Source organism: Equus quagga, chromosome 8 (assembly GCF_021613505.1).
Source record: "Equus quagga isolate Etosha38 chromosome 8, UCLA_HA_Equagga_1.0, whole genome shotgun sequence".
Classification (NCBI taxonomy): domain Eukaryota; kingdom Metazoa; phylum Chordata; class Mammalia; order Perissodactyla; family Equidae; genus Equus; species Equus quagga.
Genome location: NC_060274.1, coordinates 2,300,799 through 2,322,956, shown reverse-complemented (window position 1 = coordinate 2,322,956; position 22,158 = coordinate 2,300,799). Strand labels below are relative to the sequence as shown.

At 45.7% G+C, this 22,158-nt stretch overlaps 1 protein-coding gene across 7 annotated transcripts in view; it reads left to right on the top strand.

The window, feature by feature from the left end:
• AFDN (afadin, adherens junction formation factor) overlaps positions 1–22,158 on the top strand; it is a 109,815-nt gene that overhangs the window by 52,559 nt on the left and 35,098 nt on the right. For 5 of the 7 annotated variants that reach the window (XM_046670531.1, XM_046670535.1, XM_046670533.1 and 2 more), the window contains 9 exons: positions 1,335–1,396; positions 1,512–1,717; positions 4,677–4,822; positions 5,151–5,245; positions 5,739–6,004; positions 7,371–7,514; positions 9,085–9,283; positions 12,712–12,815; positions 15,065–15,151. In XM_046670531.1, coding sequence (XP_046526487.1) covers positions 1,335–1,396; positions 1,512–1,717; positions 4,677–4,822; positions 5,151–5,245; positions 5,739–6,004; positions 7,371–7,514; positions 9,085–9,283; positions 12,712–12,815; positions 15,065–15,151 — 1,309 coding nt within the window. Of the gene's footprint in view, positions 1–1,334; positions 1,397–1,511; positions 1,718–3,916; positions 3,938–4,676; positions 4,823–5,150; positions 5,246–5,738; positions 6,005–7,370; positions 7,515–9,084; positions 9,284–12,711; positions 12,816–15,064; positions 15,152–22,158 lie in introns of all 7 variants that reach the window. The other 2 variants (XM_046670532.1, XM_046670536.1) reach the window with 1 other exon arrangement.

Sequence of the window (22,158 nt, the reverse complement as noted above, 5' to 3'; positions counted from 1 at the left end):
TCATTATAATCCCCACTGTTTAATTTTCAGTTATGTTTGCAGAAAGACAGAACATAGGTTCCTTTGCTTTGCTGTCAGTTTTAATTTTCTTATCTTTTCAAGGACAGATTTTTGGAGAATTATCTCTGTTAAAGTTGAACTAAAATGATAAAGATATTGAACTGCTAAACTAATCCTTTGGGTATTTGTAATTTTGGGGGCGGGGGTGGGTAACAAATGTTATACATAAAATATGACTAGTAGCGAACTGAATTAGAGTAATAGTTAAATTGCTTGAAATTCTGATCAAATGTCTAAATGAGAGTAAACTGAACACTATCCATCTAGAAAAGTATAAATCTATTAAGATGAGATCTAAACTGGATTTGTAGTTATTTGTCTGGCACATTTTAGAAAGTCTCTTCTTACTAATGGCTTTCAAATGTTTTTGACCCCAGTGCGTAACACAGTCATGCTTTTCATGGTGCCCTGGTGGACGTGTACTTCCATGTGTCTATGTTTATAACTGGGAGAAGACTTCCCATAACACTGCCCACCTTCCATCCGACCAGTGGGGGCAGGGTGACCCACTGTTGGAAGAACTCTTTTATAGGAATAGAAATGTTCCTGACCTTTGGGTTAATTTGATCTGGAGTGCCTGGAAGGACGTCACATTAATACAGTGCTAGTTCTCAGAAAGGTTCCAATGTATAGTTTCTCTTTGTTTATATTTTTTGGCAGTTCCTTATTTTTGTAGTGTCAGGCTAAATGATGAAAAATCCCTGGGATTTATGTGACTTTAAGAAGAGATGTGAGTAAGTAGGATATGTTTTTTTAAGGCGTGTGTCACTGTGAAAAATGCTGATACTGAATGGCTGAAGGGGACCTTCCGGGGTCGTCTTATCTTTCTCAGGAGAGAAGACCATGTCTGGCTCTTAGGAAGTTTTCCTCTTTCATGTATGAGAGCTCAGTTTCAAGCTCAGCATGGTTTAGGTTTTCCGCGTGTCTCCAGCAGTCACTTGAGCCAGCACCACAGCAGGTGCACGACAGCCCGGTCTCCATCCTCCGCACAGAGTCTTCGTTAATAATGGAGACGCTGGTCAGATCTGTTCTCAGGACGGAAGCAGATACTTCAAGGAACTGACCCCTGTGAGGAGCTGGGATGTGATCGCTCCTAGCGCGCTCGTCGGATATTTGAATAGGTTATGTAGGAAAATGAGGCACTGCCTTGGTCTGTGTGTTACTTGAAAAACTATATGGGAGTTAAAAAATCATTGCAGACATCTACACAGGTTGTCAGTGATGTTATTAGCTGTGTGACCTGAGTTTAAGAGATGGCAACGTTCTTCTTTCAGAACTCAGGATCTTCCTGGGCCTGAGCTCATATTGCCTGCAAGCATTGAATTCAGGGAGAGTGGTGAGTAATTTCAGATTCCGTTGTTAGTGAATTATTTCTCGTTCCGTTTTTCTCCATCTGATTTTCATGGGTTTTTCTTTTTTTTCTTTTTTCTCCTTTTTTGAACTCTTCGCAGCTGAAGATTCATTTTTATCTGCCATTATCAATTACACGAATAGCTCTACAGTCCACTTTAAGCTGTCCCCTACATACGTGTTATACATGGCCTGTCGGTATGTATTGTCGAGCCAGTACAGGCCCGACGTCAGTCCCACGGAGCGGACGCACAAGGTGATTGCGATCGTCAACAAGATGGTGAGCATGATGGAAGGGGTGATCCAGGTGAGCACAGCCGCCACGCCGCCACTGCGGTCCTCGCGGCCGTAACTTCTAGACCAAGGCAGTCTCTGTAACTTGCCGGATTTGGTGATGTGTTTGACTTTATTTTGAGAATAAAGGTAGATAAATAATATTGATTGTATAGCTTTAAAAGCTGAAAGGAATTAGAAACTTTTTTCTATTTCTTTCCTACAAACTTTACAGTAAGGGAAGAACTGTATGTGGTAACATAATGGTCATGAAAAAGACCCTTAAAATTGCAGTAGTTGTTGTGAGAAAGGAGTTGTTGTGGGTTTTCTTACAACTTTTTAAAAAATAATTTATTCAGGTGGAAGTCACTTAACATGAAATTAGCCATTTTTAAGTGAATGAGTCAGTAGCTTTTGGTACATTCACAGTGTTTTGGAGCCACCACCTCTGTCTGGTTCCAGAACTTTCCCATCACCCCAGAGTAACACTCCTTACCCGTTAAGCACCTTCTCCCCAGCACCCTTTCCTCCATTCCCTGGCAACCACCGTAGAATTTTCTACTGGTTATAAGAAGGCCTTGGCTCTTTTTTGTGAGGAAGTTTGGCCCTGAGCTAACATCTGTTGCCAATCTTCCTCCCTTTTTTTTCTTTCTGTTTTTTTTCCCTCCCCAAAGCCCCAGTGCATAGCTGTATATCCTACTTGTAGGTCATTCTAGCTCTTCTATGTGGGCTCCTGCCACAGCATGGCTCAGTGAGTGGTGCATAGGTCCGAGCCCAGGATCCGAACCCTTGAACCCCAGGCCTCTGAAGAGGAGCGTGCATATTTAACCACTCAGCCACGGGCCCGGCCCCCTGGCATTTGCTTTTTTATAATTAGCCTACTATGATGTTGGTACTAATCGTCTGGGTTTTTTAATAGCCCTTATACGGGTATAATGGACATGACGATGAAACTCAGGTTCCAACTCTTTCATAAACCTGTTTTGAAAATTTCCAGAAGTAAGGGTGTTCTCTTGGCAGAATGATTTATTTCCTTTAATTACTTTCTATCTATAGTTGATAAAATTGGCCTAAGAGTTTTCACAACTTACATATAATTTGAAGATTTAATCTTTCAAGTCCTTAAAATTAAATTTACAGATTTTTAGAAGTTTTTCCTAAATCATCATCAGTGCTGTGATTCAGCTGTAACTCTAATGTGTGACGTGAAGTAACGTGACTGGATGGTTCGGTGGTTTTCTCCTGTCAGGATAAATTGAGGCAAACTAATCTTTTAATTCCCTCAGAATTGTTTTAAAAGGCCAGAATTTTTCAAGGAATGTTTCTTTTATGTTTGAGTGGTTAGCATATAAATTTGATGGGGTTTTTATTCTCTTACCCAAGTGAGGAAGTAGATAAAAAGGAAAGCCATTTTATTTGGATACCATTTTGTTCCTCTCTCATTATTTTATAATCGAATGTGGATTTCCTTTTCAGTTGTCATTCAGAGCCATTGTCTGTCTTCCGTCCTGTTTGGGTTTCTAAAGCCTGTTTCAAATTGTGAAACTCCTGTCGTCAAACTACTTTTGATAGACTTTTCCTTATTGAATTTGAACTAGTTAGTGAAATTGCCATTATCAAAACCAGTCTTTTAAACTTCAGAGTTAGGTTTAGTATGTGATTGGAGGGATCTTAAAGTTTTAGAAAACAGCGATGGTAATGAATCATTTAAATTCTTTAATTTGTAAAAACCTACTTTCAAAAGCAATTCACTCCTTTTTAGTATAAGTTTTTTTATACATTTTTAAATTCTCAAGTTTTATTTTTACTGTTTCTGTTGGTCTTTCCTGTCTCTTTCATTCTTATTAATGAACCTAGGGGAATAGCTCATCGTGGTGTACCTTTAAGGAGTCAAACACAAAGTGTAATTAAAAGACAGTGAGAAATCCCTCCTTTCTAAATCTTTTAAAGAGATCGGTATGTTCATGTGTTGACTGTAACATCTTCTTTATAAACTCCGGGAGTTCACTTAGTTATTGTGCCAGTGTTAAGAACAGAGAACTAATCGTTTATGCCGCTTCCACAGCTGCTTCAGTGCCATAAATGAATGTGTAATTTGAGAATAACATAACTAAATGTCGTACCTTCATGTCGTACCTTCATATTAGTGTTTTGATTTTTTTAAACTATCATGATTGTTTACAAGTTTCTTTCTCTCGTTCTGCTTGATTTCCCCTCGTCTGTTTTTCTCCAGGATGTAGACCAGGTTGATCAGGTAGGACATACTGCTGGGAGCTGATCCTAGCTACGTTGGCTTAGCTGAGTTTCTCATGCTGCTTCCATGTCAAAATACGATACTACAGCTGGACTGAACAGTTCATAACACTCATTCAGCAACTGAAACATGCAGTACTAAAATCCTTTTTTGACTGTGCAACCTTTATTAGCATTTCATAATTTCTGCTTAATGCACTTCAGTGTGGATATGAAATGACAAGTTCTGTTTCTTCTCCTTATTGTTTATCCTTGGTTCCTATTCTTTGGATCTCATCTGAGGCTGCCTGGCCTGCACATGTGGTCGGGAGAGGATGTGATAGATCAGTACTTGATACCGAGTTGCTTGGTGTCCACCCAGTGACTCTGAGTATCAGGGTGGCTGTGGGTAACATGGATACGTGTGTGTATACTTCACAGATTACCAGATAATGCACAGTTCCCAATTTGGCCTGGTGGTATCTGCTATCTCCATTTCTCCACTGGTTCCATGAGTTGTGGCTAATTAGACCCATGTGTCTGTACGTGAATCCTCAAAGGCAGCTGCGGTGGGGGGTGTTCCTCGCCCATGGCTGTGTTTCACCAAATTCCTCTGCACCTATCTGGTATCTGTGGTAAATACCTTGGTGAGAATGGGAAGGTACTGGCCTATCTTCAGCAGCTTTTAAAGAGCATTCCTTTTTATTTCTGCCGCTTTGGTTTGTCCTGTGGTTGCTTATGGACATGTGTTCTGTCTGCAGAAACAGAAGAACATTGCAGGGGCTCTTGCCTTCTGGATGGCAAACGCCTCTGAGCTTCTCAACTTCATCAAGCAGGACCGAGATCTCAGTCGAATCACATTGGATGCCCAAGATGTTTTAGCACACTTGGTTCAAATGGCGTTTAAGTAAGGAACACGTTTTTGGAGATGACACTATTCTATAAAGATTTAAATCATAAGTTTTCTTGTTGAATTTTCAAGATTAATTTTAAAGGTTTTTATTTACCCTAATTGAAGATGAATATCAAGAAGCATAAATAACTATGTGCAAAATTTGTTGACTTAATAAATTGAATTTAGTGAGCCATGTTTCAAGAATCCTGAGAGTAAAGCTGTTCTGTTTTTTCAATGGAAAATGTTTCTAAACAGTCCACATTGTTTCACATGTGGGATCCTGCCTGACAACAGCAATGTTGTCATGCTGAGATTAATAAAATTCTTTCCATATTTTCAGATATCTGGTTCACTGTCTTCAATCAGAACTGAATAATTATATGCCAGCCTTTCTGGATGACCCGGAAGAGAACAGTCTGCAAAGACCGAAAATAGGTGAGGATGTTCTTTTCTTTCCTTCCGTTCCTCCGCCCCTGCTTCCCTCTCCTATGTAACCTCATTTAATATAGAATAGATGTAAGAGGGAGATATTTTTTAAATAGATGAGATGTCCTATTGGATTTCGCATCCTTTCAAATAATAAATTTTGCTACCGTGTTTTATTAGAGAATAGTAAATCATTTCGGTGTGTCATTCTGGTCATACTTTTTCAGAAAGTCTCTTAGGGTGAACTTAAATGTTAAATAAGTATAGTTAGTTAGTATCTGTCTAGTTGGAGACCACGTCGCCTTTCCTCTTTGAATGAGATTGGTATTTTAGAGGTGACTAAATAGGTATTATTACCATACAGGTATTGTTGTTACGATACAAGTATTGTTACCAGTACCGATAGGTGCCATTGCTACCATTATGTAAATTTACTGCTCGTTTGGAAGACTCTTGGCGAATGACGTTCGGGGCCCTGTCTCCGTCCTGCTTTTCTGCACAGACGATGTCCTGCACACACTCACGGGCGCCATGTCTCTGCTGCGACGCTGCAGAGTGAACGCCGCACTGACCATCCAGCTCTTCTCTCAGCTCTTCCACTTCATCAACATGTGGCTGTTCAACAGACTGGTGACGGACCCCGAGTCGGGACTGTGCTCCCACTACTGGGGGGCGATCATCCGCCAGCAGCTGGGGCATGTTGAGGCGTGGGCAGAGAAGCAGGGCCTGGAGTTGGCCGCCGACTGTCACCTCAGCAGGATAGTGCAGGTGGGCGTGCTGCATCTCGCTGCCCCATGGCTCAGGCACCTCTTTGTGAAGGGCTGTGATTCTGTCGTGGGTGAGGACTGGGACTCAGCGAGCCCTCCGCACGCCCTATTGGGGTTTTCCATGTGTACAGACTATGAAACAGCGGTGTGGTAGTTTGCCCGGGTCACTGTTACAGACTGCAACAAGCTTGGTGGCTTGTTTTAAACAGCAGAAATTTGCTGTCTCAGCCTGGAGGCCAGAAGTCCAAGATCAGGTGTGGGCGGGGTCTGCTCCTTCCAGCTGCGGGAGAATCTATCCCGGCCTCTCTGCCAGCTGCTGGTGGGCTGGCGCCTTTGGTGTTCCTGGGTGTGCAGATGCGTCACCCCGATCTCAGCCATCCTCTTCACAGGACATTCTCCCCGTGTGCCCGTCTGTGTCCAGATGCCCACTTTATAAGAACACCAGTCACGTGAGACCTACTGACCTCATTGTAACTTGATCACTTCTGTTAAGACCCTTCTATCTCCAAATAAGGCCACTTTCTGAGGCACATGGGGTTAGGACTGCAACATATGAGCTTTGAGGGGACACAGTTCAGCCCACAGCAGGTGGTAACCAGTAGAATAAATATCCTTAAAGGGTCCTTTTTATTGAGATCAGTAAGGTATGTTTCATAAAGCTTCATACTGAAAGATAAATTCCAGTTTAAAAATGGGTGGTAATTAGCTCTCAAGAACACAAAGCCAGGTAACCACACAGCAGAAGCCTTTAGCGATATGCGAAAGACGGAGGAGGAGTCAGCATCCGCCCCAGAAAGTCAGCAAACCAGACAGGAAGAGAGGAATGAAGGAGTGCAGCACGGCTGTGTCCTAATGCCTTAGTCAGCTCTGAGGGAATTTGTGAGACATTCAAAACCTGGGTGGTATTTTGTATTATTATTACAGTGTATAGTTTTTTATTTTTTCTTAATTTCTTAATCTCTTTTAAAGAGCTTTAGTATAGAAAGAGGCCACTGCTCTCTCACTTTGAGTCAGCTAGTTAAAAAAGGTCATTACAATGAAACTTTATTCAGACCCCATTAATCGGTAATCTGAATGGTTATGTAAATGTCTGAAGTTTCTGAGAGAAGTTTTTAAATGCTTTATGAATGTAAATAAATCTCATTATACATATATATTTTAGTGAAGTTAAGAGGCCATCTAAGAACCTTTACTAGACAATGCTTTCACTTCGTTTAATGTGTATAGTTGATGTTAATGGAACTTAACATCCTGCATTTCAGAATCAAGCTAGCAAGTTATTACAGTTTCACAGACGTTACATAAAGGAGACTATTCGTGAAATGCTTTTAAATTATGACATTTCACGGCATCTGTTCTTTTAATAGGCAACCACTTTGCTCACGATGGATAAGTATGCACCTGAGGACATCCCCAACATAAACAGCACCTGCTTCAAGTTAAATTCCCTGCAGCTTCAAGCCTTGTTGCAGAATTATCACTGTGCGCCCGACGAGCCCTTCATCCCAGCGGTGAGTGAGCGGCCCTGCACTCCACAGTGTGGATACGTTCGCAAGTTACCTTATTTCTTTAATAAATAGGCTCACTTACTTAATCACCTTACAAGATCGTTTTTGCTACTGATGTATGAGTTAGGGTTCAGTACAGGAAGTAGAAACTACACAAGCATTTTAAGTAGAAAGGGATTTAATTCAGGGAATTAGCTTCTGGAAATCATTGGAAGGGCGGGAGGGAGGAAGTTCGGAAGTTGCCCTGGACTCTTAAGCTCCTGGGCACAGCGCTGTGACCTGTGACCCAGAGGCCCAAAAGTTGCTGCCACAGTCCTGGGAGTCCTCGCATCACGGGTGCTGAGTGCCGAGTCACGTGCCCGTGTTGCCTGTCAACAGCAGCAACAGGCGCCCTCCCCCGCCCCCCGCCACTGCACAGCTGCCTCCCAGGCCTGTGCAGAGGCTGGGAAACTCCAGGTTCTCATCCAGACAGTCTGGAATGTTGGCCTTCCTGCTTCTCACGAGGGGACAGGGGTGAGAAACCCAGTCCAGCGTATGCTACAGCAGGCGGTTGATCAAGTGAGAGATGCTGCTAACACCTGCTGCCAGCAAATCAGAGCTTGATGCAGGTGTCCTGAGAATTAGATGGAGAGGTAAGGTAATTAGGTGGATGGTTGACCTCCTGGATTGAGTTTATGCCTACAAAAGAAATATACAAAATAGCCAAAAGCTGGAAATCACCAGAGGTCCACCAACAGTGCGGGGCGTGAGTGGATCTTGCCATGGTTGTGTAAAGGGCACCGCACTGCAGTGAGGACGCTGCGCCTGCACTGCGGCTTGGTGCTGGTAGGACAGCACTTGCACAAGGAAAGACGCGGGTATCCACCCTGTGCTTCTGTCTGTATGATTGTGGAGAACATGCCGGAGGCTGGTGCTCGATGCCGGGGTGGCGGGACTTCAGGGAAGGAGGTCGGGAGGGGCGGGCTCGGGGGTCGTGTTCTGTCCTTGAGCTGGGTGGTAGTTAAGCTGGTGTTCACCTTAGTGAACTGTACAGCTAGGATTTGTGAACTTTCCTGTGTGTATATTATATATTAATAAAAAGTTATAAAACAGAAATTACCCATAAACCCATAATTCAGGAACAGCCTCTGTATAAGCTGGGAATAGATATATACATTCTGATTTTTTAGATTTAGCATTATATAAGCTTTTTCCTGTGTCATTAAACATTTTTACAAAAAGAGGATAATTAACCAGTGGGTATTAAAGAATTGTGCAAGGAAAAAATGATTACTTTTAAAAAGAGAAAGAAACCATTTTCTTGTGATTGAACAGTTTCTATTTAAAGCTACAAATTATTTGAAATGAACAATGTAGTATCTTGGTTCATATATTAAAAGTGTGTGCTTTGCTAGTAGTTTGTTGCTTTACAAACTGATTTTGAATATATGGATAAATTTGTTCTCCCTCCATAGGTCTGCGTGTATGCATATAACCACGCTGCAAATGATTGAACCTTGTTTTGAGTAATTATTGGTCAACTGCGCCAGTCCCTTGGGATCTCTTTCTAATTCCACGTTTGTTCTGTAAGCAGGATCTGATAGGAAGCGTAGTGGCTGTGGCCGAGAACACGGCTGACGAGCTGGCGCGCAGTGATGGCAGGCAGGTGCAGCTGGAAGAGGATCCTGACCTGCAGCTGCCTTTCCTTCTGCCAGAAGATGGCTATTCTTGTGATGTCGTCAGAAACATGCCAAACGGTTTACAAGAGTTTTTAGACCCTCTGTGCCAGAGAGGTAAATTTCACTTCCGCTGCCTCAAGTCTGACCTGTGACCCGGGTTGGAGCGAGCGTTTGCCTAATGATGGGTTCTCCTATGGCAGTCCCCGCGAGTCCAGTGCACCCTCTGTGCTTCTGGAGAAGTCTCTGTTCCAGTGACTTGGAAGTCAGCATTTCATGGTGACACGGGTCAGAAGCGTGCAGACACACAGTTCTCGTGGGTGTCCACGGCCCCCCTGTGAGCACGCGCTCCGCTCACTTGGTTCTGTGATCCCCTTTCCGCCTGGGCTGGTGGGAAGGACCTTTCATTGCTCCTCCCTGCCTCCTGCTGTTGTGTGAGCTTGGTCGCTCTGTCGATCAGCACGGCCTTGTGACCATGTGTCGTCCCAGCGGGGAGAATCGTTCAGAGCAGCATGAGCGTTGGAACCAGTGGCCTGAGTTCTGAGGCCAAGTCTGTCCCCCGGGGTTTCTCATCTGCAGTGGCTGTGCGGTGGGGGCTGAGCACACTGCTCGTGGAGCACTGGGACCTGCGGCACAGGGCGAGTCTGAGCGCTGCCGCCAGCGCTGGGCTGGCACCGCGTGTGCTGGGGACCCAGACGCCAGCCTGTTTCACACAAGTGGAAGCCCTGTCCTGGTTTTATTATGCGCCTTTTTACATTTTCATGTTGATGCAAATGCCATACTTAATCCTGAAGCCTGAGCTTTTAAATTAGACCAACTTTCAGTCCCGGTCTGCTGCTGTTTTGCAGTATGGAGCTCAGGTGAGTGGAAATCTAGACCCACAATTTAGGAGTTAGTTTAAACAAATAAGAATAATAATAGAAAAGTAAGGTTTTATGTCGATAGGTATATAAATTGAGTGAGTGTGCTTTTTAATTTCCATGAGTGTTTTACGCACCACAATAAATAGGCTTTTATGTCTTCAGAGGTGTTGCTGGTTTAAAAAGTTCGCGTTACAGAACCGCTGCTTGTAGTGAATGTGTTTGCAGGACAGCAGGCGCCTGAACCGCCCCGCAGGGTTGACAGCGCTCCGCTCAGCAGCAGAGGCAGGCTGGGCTGTGGCTCTCGAGGGAACCCTGGTGGCGGCTCAGGGCCGGGGGGGTAGGGACAGCCCTGGGCCCTGGCTCCCGTGTGGCCGTCAGTTCTGGGGAGAGGAAGGGGACAGGGCTGCAGCGCACTCTGAGAAAGCTTCAGGCAGGCAGTGGCGTCCCCGAGCAGGGGGCCTGCCAGAGGGGCCCCGCCTTGCCCCCGGCCCGCGCTGCGCCCTGCATCCCACACCTCGAAGCATGCCCAGCGCCTCTTGCCCGGCTCTCCCCTCTTCCCTTCGGCCATCGCCTGCAGGAGTACGGTCCTCCGTGCCCTTGAGCGTGCGTCGTCTCCCTCCAGCCTTACTGCCTGCCTCCAGTCCACATGCCGTGTGCGTCATTGCATATCCGTGCTCTTCCTTTCCTACCCATTCCTCCTGTTTGGCGGACACGCCTTCGGTTATTTCCTTCAGTTCCCGTCAGGCATCCCTCCACCTGGAAACCGCATCCTCTCCCCAGCGCCTAAGCCGCCTCCCCCGATGGAGTCCCGGGTCCCTCCTGAGGCCGAGGACAGCATTTGGAGCGTGAGTCCCGGAGCAGGGGCTCAGCTGCTCCTCAGCCCCAGCGCCGGGCCTGTGCTCGCCCACTGCTGCTCTTCGCTAACACCTGTGAATGGCATGTGGGCAGACTCACCATCTAGCGTTTTCCAGATATGTCAATCTGGCGTGTGCACAGCTGCCAGTTGTGTAACGTGCCGTGGAGTAGCTGCTTGCCCAATTGTGAGTGCTGAGGTCTCAACTTGATGGTGAAGCTTTCCCTGTGCCTCCCCTCAGGCTCCCTTGAAGGATTGCTTTTAGGGTGTCAGGGATGTTTCATCGCGGTCTTGGCACCGCCACCTTATTTCATATGTGTTAGAGGATAGTGCAGCCTAGTACAGAGGTGCCTTCAAGACTTACAAAGGGTTGGGTGTCTTCTTCTATGACATCACTGTTTTTAATTCCTCACGTCCAGTTCTTTGTAAGCCAGATAAAGAACTACTGTGTGCTTTCAATTTATATTCCTTTTGTTTTTTTCATATAATGCATTTCTGTGGGAGAAGGCTATAAAACCAGCATGGACTCCTACCTGATCTGAGCTGCATTCCTTAAGCTAAGGAAGCAAAGTGTCTACTTCCAGTGTGGCAGACTTGTCACAGAAACCTGACGTTTGAAAAGATGAGAAAATAAGTTACAATTGTTGAAATTTCAGAACCGTGGTAATTATGATTCCCTGAAACGGGAAAGAGGAGTAATTTGTAGGTTCTATTTTAATGAAACTGATTGAAACAATGATTTTTTTAAAGGACTAGAACTAAGTAAAGTTAACTTATACCCTTATTTTAACTAAATATACTTGTGACATCTTCTTTTCCCTATACCACAAACAACCTTATAAATGTCCTAAAATAATAGCCAAAAATAGCCTCACTGGTGGAATACTAGCGTGGATCAGAGTGCCACTGATGCCAGCTGGGCCCTGACCAGTGCCTGGGTCACCAAGGGTTCACCTTACCGAGTGCTCCCGGAAGCTCTTGGTATAGAGAGTGACACAGTCGTGTGCCCTTCATGGTTCTTTGCTGCTCGTAACAGGAAGACCACTTTGGAGAAAACTTGGCAAGAATGTGCAAGGCCTAAGTGATACAGCTTTGGCAAAAAATTTCGAGAAGCACAAAATAAGATCTGACTAAATGAAGCATGACGTATTTTGAATTGACAGTTCAATTAGTTTTGTAAAGATGTCATCTGCCCCTGATGAAAGTATCAAAGATATTCTTTAAAACATTACAAAATGATTTTAAAATTTATTTGTAAGAACTTAGTTTGTAAGAAATTTTAAGAACTTTAACTTTCTGAGTATGACTTCTCAGAAAGTTTGGACAGAGTCATGAGAAGGGGCCCATCGTACCCCAGAATTGCTAGACAAGTGAAACCATGTCACGGAACTCAGTGTCTGCTAGCGAGGCAGACATTCACGGTAGTGTCCTTCTCTGGTCCCTCCTTCCTGTGCCTTTGTTAATGAGACATCCTGAATCTTATCGAGGAGCGCATAGTCGAGTGGAGTAGAGAGAGCTGCAAGGAGGTAATTGCAGTGCAATTCAGTAATTTCTCATAGAAGTAAGAAAGGAAGTTCTTTGGAACAAAGAAGAGGGGGAGACCAATTCACTTTCTGCTTGGTGTTGAAATTCCATCGGACCAGGATTAAATATGTGATTTTAAATGTCTGAAAATTCAATTTTCAGAGGGTACAAATGTGTAGAGTAAGAAAAGTAAATATTGTCAGTAGCTGTTAAGCAGTCGATGCTGTATGTTGCTTCCCTTGTGAAGATTGTGTGTCTGACATAGTGTGCTTTTCAGTCTTACAGTTTGCTTGTTTTCTCCTCAGGATTTTGCAGGTTAATTCCTCATGCACGTTCACCAGGTACCTGGACAATATATTTTGAAGGTGCGGATTATGAAAGTCACCTCATGCGTGAGAACACAGAACTGGCAAGTATCGTGGGGATGATAGATGGACTAGGAAAATAAATGTATTCCCTATGATTTGAAAATTTGATGCAAATTCGTTCCTTATAGTGAAGATTGTTGCGTTAGGAAAATTTTAAATCACCTTTAAATACCAATTTTATTAAAAAAATCCTAAACCCACAATTTATATATATATGTTTTTGTTTTCAGGGCATGTCTGTACAGTTTAATCTGTAAACAAATGGTACTTTTTAAAAATAAGGAATATTTATATTCACAGTTATACCAGCCTTAATGATAATACATATTTTAAAAATATGCAATATGGTAGCCTTGACAGATTTTATAAGAAAATATTTCTTTGTTAAAAAAGTATTTTTTTTTATAGTTGGTTCCACCTTGTCTTAAATATATATCAAATCAATTTACTAACATTTCCTATCTTTTTGAAAGAGTGGTCAATCCCAACATTCACTAGCTTCCTGCGTTTTAAGGGAAATTCCCCTTTGCTTCATATAGAGTTTTAAACAAGAAAGGTGTAGAAAGGGACGCCAGAGCCAAGCTGTCTTCTACTACATGTGCCAGCATATCTTTGTTTAATAGATCAGTCCAGAAAATATTTAAACAAATGAAGTTTTTCCTCCTCGAATTTTGTTCAGTTTCATTTACCTTAAATATTTTTCTGTAATTACCATTTTCATCTCTTAAGCCATTTAAGGGTCCAAAGGAGTGAGCAGCTGTGGCTCATTTGTCACGGTTACCGTGGAGAAGGGGTGCTGTCTTATGCCTGATTGGTTGTGGCAGTTTAGTCGCCTGTCCGTCCACCTGTCCCCAGAGGGCAGGAAAATAGACCAGCGCGCCTCGGCCTCCTCCAAGATTCAGAGTCCGTCTGTGAGAAACAGCCATGAGTCTCTGAAGTTTCCGAGACCTTCTCGTGCTGTCCTAGATTATTAGTTGGTAGTCGATCAGAACAGTGTGCCTGTGACGTGCCTAATTTCTAAGAAAACAGGTTATGTGAGGAGGCAGTACTTAATGTAAGATAAAGAATGTGATGTATGTTTTGTATATTAATTCAAAGGAAGTCATTTATTACGGCTTAGTAAGCACACTTTAGGTTTGAGCACGTATCAGATCCATCTCAAACTGAGTGAGTTGATGATTGTGCTGTTACAGATGATGGCCTGTAACTACTGATGGACTGAAGATGCCTCTGATGCCCTTTATTGCCCTACTAGCTGCTGTTTGGCAAATCCCAAGTAATAATTTCTGATTCCAGATGTTGTAGAAAAACAAGTGCCGTCTTAGACTCTCTGAGTCTTTATCTTTCTCGTTTATTCGCAGATCCCTCAAGAGATTTTAGGTCCTGATTTAAAAAAAAATCCTAAGGTCACCTAATCTTATTTATTTCCCTTAAAATATTCTCTCACAGACTTCGGTTCCAAATTAATAAGCCCTATGTATAATGGTCACTTCTTGGCAGTGTGCCCTCATATGTACATATTTAATTGACTAAATCCTCCTCTAGTGTGTGTGCGCTGGCATTTTCTTCTTTAATTGTGTCGACTCGTCTGTATGAGGTATGACGTCTGTAATGCATAAGTAACCTCAGTGGGTCAGCTCACTTGCTCATTCCTTGATGGATCTGTTCAAGCACTGACCTGCCTTACGGGGCCATAACTTGGTCACCCCAGGTTGGTTCCCCAGCCCGGAGGGCTTCACTTAACAACGGAGCAGTTTGAACACAGCTGCCTGGAGCCTGTGGCTTCTCTGTGTTTGCTATTTAAGATAAAATGATTTGCATTTTCCCAAGAGATAATAATGTTAGATCATCTTTGTTATAACTATTTTTTGCTATTCTCCCCATAGATAGTGTAAAATAAGTTTAATTTTTTCTTTAAAAAACACCTAGTAATTTATTCTGAAAGTTAATAAAGTAAAAATTTAATTTTGTCCTATGATCAGGTTTTTCTAAACCTTGATAGTAATGGAAGTTTATAAGTGAAGTTCTTTAAATAACATTTAAATAGCATTCATGACTCGATTCGTCTCAAGACGCTCGAGTCAAGAGCGTTCGTATTTGCTTTACCAGATGAATACATGACGAGGATCTGTAGTAATGGAGTTTGTTGTACCATTTCCTCTCCCGCTCTCCTGTTTCCTGTCCCCATTTGCTGGAGTGGATATGGTTGAGTAGATTGATGGTGAGTTGTCTAAGCCCACAGAAGCACCTCCATTTCAGCTGTGAGATGAACCTTTGTTTTCATCCTTAGGCTCAGCCTCTGAGGAAGGAACCGGAAATAATCACCGTGACGCTGAAGAAGCAGAATGGGATGGGCCTCAGCATCGTCGCAGCAAAGGTGGGGCAGATTCGTGATGGGCGGTGTCCGCTCTTCCTCCTCCACCTCTGGGGAAGTGCCTGTTCAGTGTGGCTTCTCTGGGGGGCAGGAGGGGGAGGGTGTTCCGTGAAAGAGTCCACATGCGCAGACTCCGTTAGCTGAGCTCCTGCTCTGGACATGGGGCGAGACTGAGTGATCCCGGGGATGGAGTGGTGGGAGGCGTCGTCCCACCTGGAGCAGCCACACGGACAGGAAAGCCTTGCAAGGTGCCGGAGAACACGGCTTAGCTTCGGTTGAAACGGGAGACGGGTCTGTCGCCTCGTCACGGCGGGCGTGGATGCCCGCTCAGGCGTCGTGCACGTGAGGATCACTGGGTGCCCTGTTACCACGCAGACTGCTGGTTCGGTCTCCAGGCGCTCCCTTCCAGGGGTGCCGTGGAGCTCGGGAAGTTGCGCTCTGAACCTGTGCTGCCCATTGATCCGATGGTCCTGACTGCCGGACCACGTTTGTGGAGGGCCTCGTGAAGGGAAGTGCCATTTCGGCCAGCCTTGACCATGAGTACTCTGGGCAAAGAGATGACAGCAAGCAAGGCTAGAATGAACAGTGTCTGTGTGTGCCGTCTGTGGGGAGCTTGAGGCACACACTGCTAGGGAGGGTCGAGGAAGCAAAGTGGGGCTTAATTAATTTTAAAAGCTCTTGATTGGCAGGTTGAGGAGTCTGCACTTTTATCTTGTAGGCAGCACAGAGAAATGGAAGGGTTTGCGACAAAGAGGGGCCTGATGAAACTGACATTGTAGGAAGCCGTGTCTGGGAATGGTGTGGTGTGTAGGCTGAGTTAGAGGAGCTGGGACCAGAGGTGGGATTCCGTGCAGGAATCAGCGGAGAGAGCCGAGCCTTCACAGCAGAGGGATGGAAGGGATTGTCTGGGGCGCGGTGGTCTGGTTCTGATGCACCGACTCACGTCGGGTCACCCAGGACAGGCCAGAGGCGGGTCCAGAGCCTCCGTGCCCGGCTCACAGCTCAGAGTTCCTGCTGACCCCCTGATGAGGGCCATGCTCTTGGACAGTACTTTCAGACTGTTGGGATTTAGGGGACCCACAGCCCAAACATGCGGAGATGTGAAAGGGAAGGCACTAGCCTTGAACTGTTTTCCTCTTTGCTTGTCAACTGAAGCAAATGCCCATTGTGGGGAAAAAATTACCCCACCACACTCAGAGATACAGGAAAAATTTAACCTGTATTTCCTGCTGTGTCATATATAAAGTCTTCAAATGCTCATCTTGCTTAAGATTTGAAATAGTCATCTGTGGCTGGTGAGGGCTGCCGTTTATCAGCGTCTCCATCTTTTCCAGCTTAAAAACAATAATCTCTTTCAGTATAAAACTTCGGTTTTCTGTAGATTCAAGTCTGACTTAGGCAAGTGTGTGATCCTGTCTGTGGCAGTGTGTCCTGATGTGTAAAGGACAGTGAGGCCTCGCTCGGGCACGGCCTCTGCCTGGCCTCAGGCCTCTGGCCTTGCAGGGCTGCAAGGTGTCAGTGGGCAGTGAGGACCAGGAGCCAAACCAAAGGCTGCAGGCAAGAGACAAGGACAGGGCGCCATCCCAGGGCTCCATTCCCCGGGCCGGACCTGGGGCCTCTGGCCAGATAATGAGCAGGGCAGCAGAGAGCCCTCTCACTGCCGAGGAGCCTATGCAGAGGGCTCCTCCACCTTGCCACTGACGGGCAGCGGAGGATGGGAAAGGACTGCGTCAGCGTGGGGACAGTGCCTTCTCGAGGGCTGGTGGGGAGGCCTCTGAACAGAGGCACCTCGGCTGGGAGTGCAAATGTGGGTATGCGCGTGGCTGACCGGCGGGCAGGCTCGGTCCTTCACTGCAGCTCCCTCTGGAGCACAGTGTGCCCGCTGGGCCCCAGGTCGGGTGTGGGGAGGGCAGCTTCCCCTGAGGCCTGCCAGGCAAAGCCGTGGCATTGCCTGTGGTCTGTGGCCAGACCCAGAGGGAGCTGGACTCTCAGTCCTCACCAGACCAGTGCTGGTCAAGCTGCTTCCCCGGCCTTGCCCACCTCCGTGGCTGCTGGCCACACACCTGTCCTTGCTTCTTGTTCGTAGTTCCCTGCACTTGGTCACCTCTGCCACCCCTAGCCTCTGCTCGATGCTTCTCTCCTGTGGGGCTTGAAGCTCCCTCTGAGCTACTGCGCGTGCTCTTTGCATTTGCATTCAGACGAGAAGGCATCAGAAAACATGCGCTCTGTATAGTCAGTAGAAAGTAATTTTGTCATAAAAATATAAATGACTCTGGAATCCTTGCTGTTGCAAAGTATTTGTAATTTGTGATGATCAGTCAGGGCAGCAGGATTAACGATTGCCATTAGCTCACGTAGTTAGGAGCACACAAGGGTCAGCGTCAGGGTATATAGTTGTATTAAGACTAGGTCTTTTGTTACTTTTACTAATATTAGAGTAAACTTGATATGAAAGTAGTAGCTAATTGTTGAAGTAAAATTTATTCCACAAGAGAGTACTGAGTGCCTGTTGTGTGAAAGTAGGGTGTAATTTTCACTTTTTAACCTTTAAGTCTCTAGGCCTTTATCTCTTGTTTCCTAGACTAAGACATTTAAGAGGGAGATGTGTTGACTACACTGGAAAATAGCGTTGTTAATAGTACTTGTAGTTGGGATATAGGATTATGGAATTGGGGCTGACTGGCGAATAGTAACAGCACAGGAAGTTAGACGGATGTAAATCTAAAGAACTTTCTTACCAACCGAAGCTGGATCGGGGAGCGTTGCCGACGTGTACGTCTGTTCCAGACCTGCCAATGTGTGGCTTCTGAGTTAAACCGCTCTCCTCCCTTCCCCCTTCCCGTGTCCCTCGCACAGCGACCGGCCACAGGTCCCCTCAGAAAGGGCTCTGCAGAAGGCACAGACCCCACGAGGGGCGAGCACCGTCTCGGGTTCCCGCCCGACTCCCCGCTCGCAGGCAGCGGCCCGGGAAGGAGGAGGAGAGGGGCTGCAGAGGGCGCTCCCTCCACACTGGGGTGCAGACTGCGCCTCCCTCTTTAAAACCAGCACGGGTGGCATCCTCTCCAGCATGTCAGTGATTGTGACTCTGTTCTCGTTTCTGCTGTTTTCAAATATTTTCCACAGTGAAAAGTATGTGTAAACTTAGAACCGACAGAAGAGTCATTGTCGAAGAGGCCTTTGGAGGGAGACTGCAGATTCAGTCCAGGTTAAGATGGGTTGGGGCCAGCCTGGTGGTGCAGCGGTTAAGTGCTCACGTTCTGCTTCGGAGGCCTGGGGTTCGCCAGTTCGGATCATGGGTGTGGACATGGCACCATTTGGCACGCCATGCTGTGGTAGGCGTCCCACATATAAAGTAGAGGAAGATGGGCACGATGTTAGCTCAGGGCCAGTCTTCCTCAGCAAAAAGAGGAGGATTGGCAGCACATGTTAGCTCAGAGCTAATCTTACTCACCAAAAAAAACCCAAAATCTTTATTCATCAGCTTATAAAATAGATTTGGTGAGATTTAGTATGCTCTTGGCTCTCGTGATGTTTTCTTCTTCCACCGAGAATATCTATAATCCCAGACAGCCCCTCCATCCGTATATATGCTCGAGCCTTTGAGGGACGAGGCAAAAAAAATAGGAATGAGCAAGTGACGTCAGAGCTCATTGTTTATTCAAGGATATTTCTTGAATGTCTAAACTTGAGTGTAGAGTGGAGATCAGTGAAGGCCTCCTGAGGAAAGGCCCTTTCAGCTGAGCCGTGAAGGGTGAGCGGATGCTCCTGGGTAAAAGATGGCGGCAGAGCGTTTCGGAGGCAGGAACGTGCGCAAAGGCTGTTAGCCATGCAGCTGGAGCGCAGTACCTGAGGGCAAGCCGTTGGCGGGGTATCTGAGAGGGAGGGGAGACCAGACCATGTAGGGCAAGGATGGCAGGCTTTTTCTGCAAGGGGCCAGATTGCACATATGTTCTGCTTTGCAGGCCGTGTGGTCTCTGCTGCAGCTGCACAGTCGTGCCGTCGCAGCATGAAAGCAGCCAGAGGGCAGGCATCACTGAAGGAGTGTGGCTGTGTCCTGATAAAACGTGCGTACCGAAACCCTGAGGTCTTGCTGGAGTCGTGGATTTTCCTAGAGGTGAAATAAGTAGCCGTTGAAGGGTTCAAATAAAGGCATAACGTGATCAGGGTACAGTTTGAAAGTTTATTGTGGCTGCTTTACGGAGCACGGATTAGAGGGGCGCAGAAGTACAGCCAGAGGGACGAGGAAGCAAGCTGTCACTCGTCCTCCCAGTGGGAGGTGACAGAGGCCGAGCACAGGGAAGTGGCAGTGCAGATGGAGGGAAGTCAGCCAGCTGGAGGCCTGTTTTGTTGTAGAATAAGGTGACCGTCACTAGACAGACACCCTTGGGGGCAGCACCTGTCTGTTCACTGCTGAAGGGTTAGCAGTTTCTGGTGCCTCGCAGGTGTGATGCGTGTGTGTTGAGTGACGGCTCTCGGATCGCTGAAGGGTTGGCTACAGTGGGTGGAGAGAGAGATCAGCAGGCGTCCTGATTCTGTCTTCAGCAGCTGGGCCTGTGGAAGTGTTGTTGACCGAAGGGAGGGCTCCTGAAGAGGGCAGACTTGGTGGAGACAGAATCAAGAGTTCAGTTTTGGACATTGTTCTGTTTGAGATTTAGGGTGCCTGTTAAGCTAGGTAAGGGAATGTCTTATCTAGTAGGTAGCTGGATCTGTGAGTGTGGAACTCAGGAGGTTAGAGCCAAAGATGAAATTTGGGTGTCAGCTATAAAGGAAATAACTCAAAGAAAATGGTCTATTGACAGGACAGTGTGCCATTTTCAGAAATGAAAAGTAGTGTATTAATGTCTGTTCTCCGAATGAGACGTCCATCTGTCAGTTCACTTGTCTACTTGACTGCTTGATGCAATCCATTTTTCTCCAACTTATTTGTAATACCTTTGGTAGTTGGAAAGGAACATTGAGCAACAGAAAACAAAAGCCATTTAATTTATACATACTGCTAAAATAACACTGTGCAGTTGATACGTAGCATAGGTCTGCCTAAATTATAATGATGGAGCAGGTTTGTTTTAGAGGTTTCAAGGATGGATCTCAAGTGTGAGGCAGGTCAGTGTCCGGGGGCACTGCCTTCGGCACGGTTGAGAGCCGTCCCCTTCCTTTTGCGGGGGCACAGCACGGTTCCTGCGGTTGTCACGTGCCTGAGCTGCGGGCAGAGCCTCTCTGGCACTTGGTGGCCTTGGAGCCCTGAGCGTCTGCTCCCCGTCTCCAAGCCTTCAGTATGGCGATCGGAGCTCTGAGGCCTCAAGTGTGGAGGGGGAGGAGCTGTGTGAACGTCCCGAGCCTGGGCCTCGATCCTCGCAGGACCCTCACTTGCTCTTGGTGGTCTCCTTGCTGTGTTGTGTTTTTCCCACAGAAGGACCTGAAGGCCTCTGCAGCTTGACCCCAGTAACCTCACTTGTGTCTGTGTGGTTGGTTTTCTTCTGCACGCCATTGTGGCCTTTGTGTTTGCCCAGTCCTTTTTTATTTTTTCCTAATTAGTGTGTGGCTTAGCTGCTGTGAGCCCGGACGATGTTTTGATGTTAAGCTCCCTGACGCCCCTTCCACATTGTGGTTCAGTTTTATGAAATCCAGATGATTTGGAACAGTGTGTGTGTGCAGTGTACTTTTTAAAATGTTGCTTTTGGGGAAGTTTAGTATGCTACTTCTTACTCATCTGTGGGACAACACAGTGCTTCCTGTTTAATTTAGATTTTAAAATACAAACAACTCCCTCCTTTTTCTTTTTCTAGCTTTTTTTTTTTTAAGTTTAATAAAGTACAAAGTGAACGAAAATCAGAGCTGGCTGGTTACGTAAGAGTCTGAGTGTTGCGTTGGTTCTGGTTCGTGTTGGTAAATGCCATACAGTGTCATCGCGTCCAGCTCAGAGTCGGGAGATCTGAGTCTTGAAAGACCAGCTGTGTTGGTTGCTGTTGACACCGAGAGAAGCAGACAGTTGTTTTTGCAGTTGGAGAAGTTTGCGGAGAGATGAAAATGTGGTTCTCCGTCGTGGGAAGAGCGGGAGCAGCGGTGAGTTCCTCCAGGCGCAGCTGTGGACGGACGTTCTGTGCAGACTCTGAGCTCTGAGCAGCGCTTCTCTTTCCATTCTCACTTGTTTAGACGTGTCGGTGATTAACTTGCTCATGAAGCAGCCGTTTAACGTAGCTTGTAATTACACACCCAGATGTTTGTTGCTCTGTATTTTAATGCTGCACGTTTTTAAGGTTCATAAAAATATAAGGCTCCGATATGCTTTTTATATAAGGAAAAAACCCATAAATATAATCCTGCTGGTTATAATATGGTGAAAATTGCTTGCAGTAATGGTGCTACTGCTGTGTAATTTGCCAAGGACGTCTGCAAGAATGCCCATGATGTCACTTTCTTCGGGCCACCTTAGGTGGTTTTTACTGTAGGCTTTCTCTAAAGCCCTTTTCTTCTAGAAGTGAACGTAAGGACAATTTTAAAAGTACTTGGGATACTTTACTATTGTATTTAAAAATGAATGGTTAATTCAGTAGTGTGTTAAAGAGGTTTTAGTTTGTGCTTTTAGACTGTATACTGATTTTGAGTTTTTAAATCTTACTGAGTTAGCTTAACACACAAAATAACGTTCCTGTGCCTTTGGAAGAGGAGGGGAAAGCGGTGTTTGTTGCTGCACCACCTGTCGCGGTCGGAGAGCCGGGCCTTCCGTGAGCTGTGCTTCAGTCCTTCGGAGACTTTGAGACCTTCCTTCTCAGGTTCTTTGTTGTTCTTAGCGCAGCCACGTGGGAAGGCCCTAGTCGAAGAAATGAAGTCAGGAAATTCTTGGTTCCTTTTTAAATCAATTCCAAAGTACCCAGTGTGACTACAGAGTTTCTTCTGTGGAAATGCCAGAAATCGCTTTCCATTGCGTTGTGTGACACGACCTCGGGCCCCCTTGGCTTCTGCTCAGGACTTTGGAAACAATGTTATATATTCTTGCTCTAAAAGCAAAG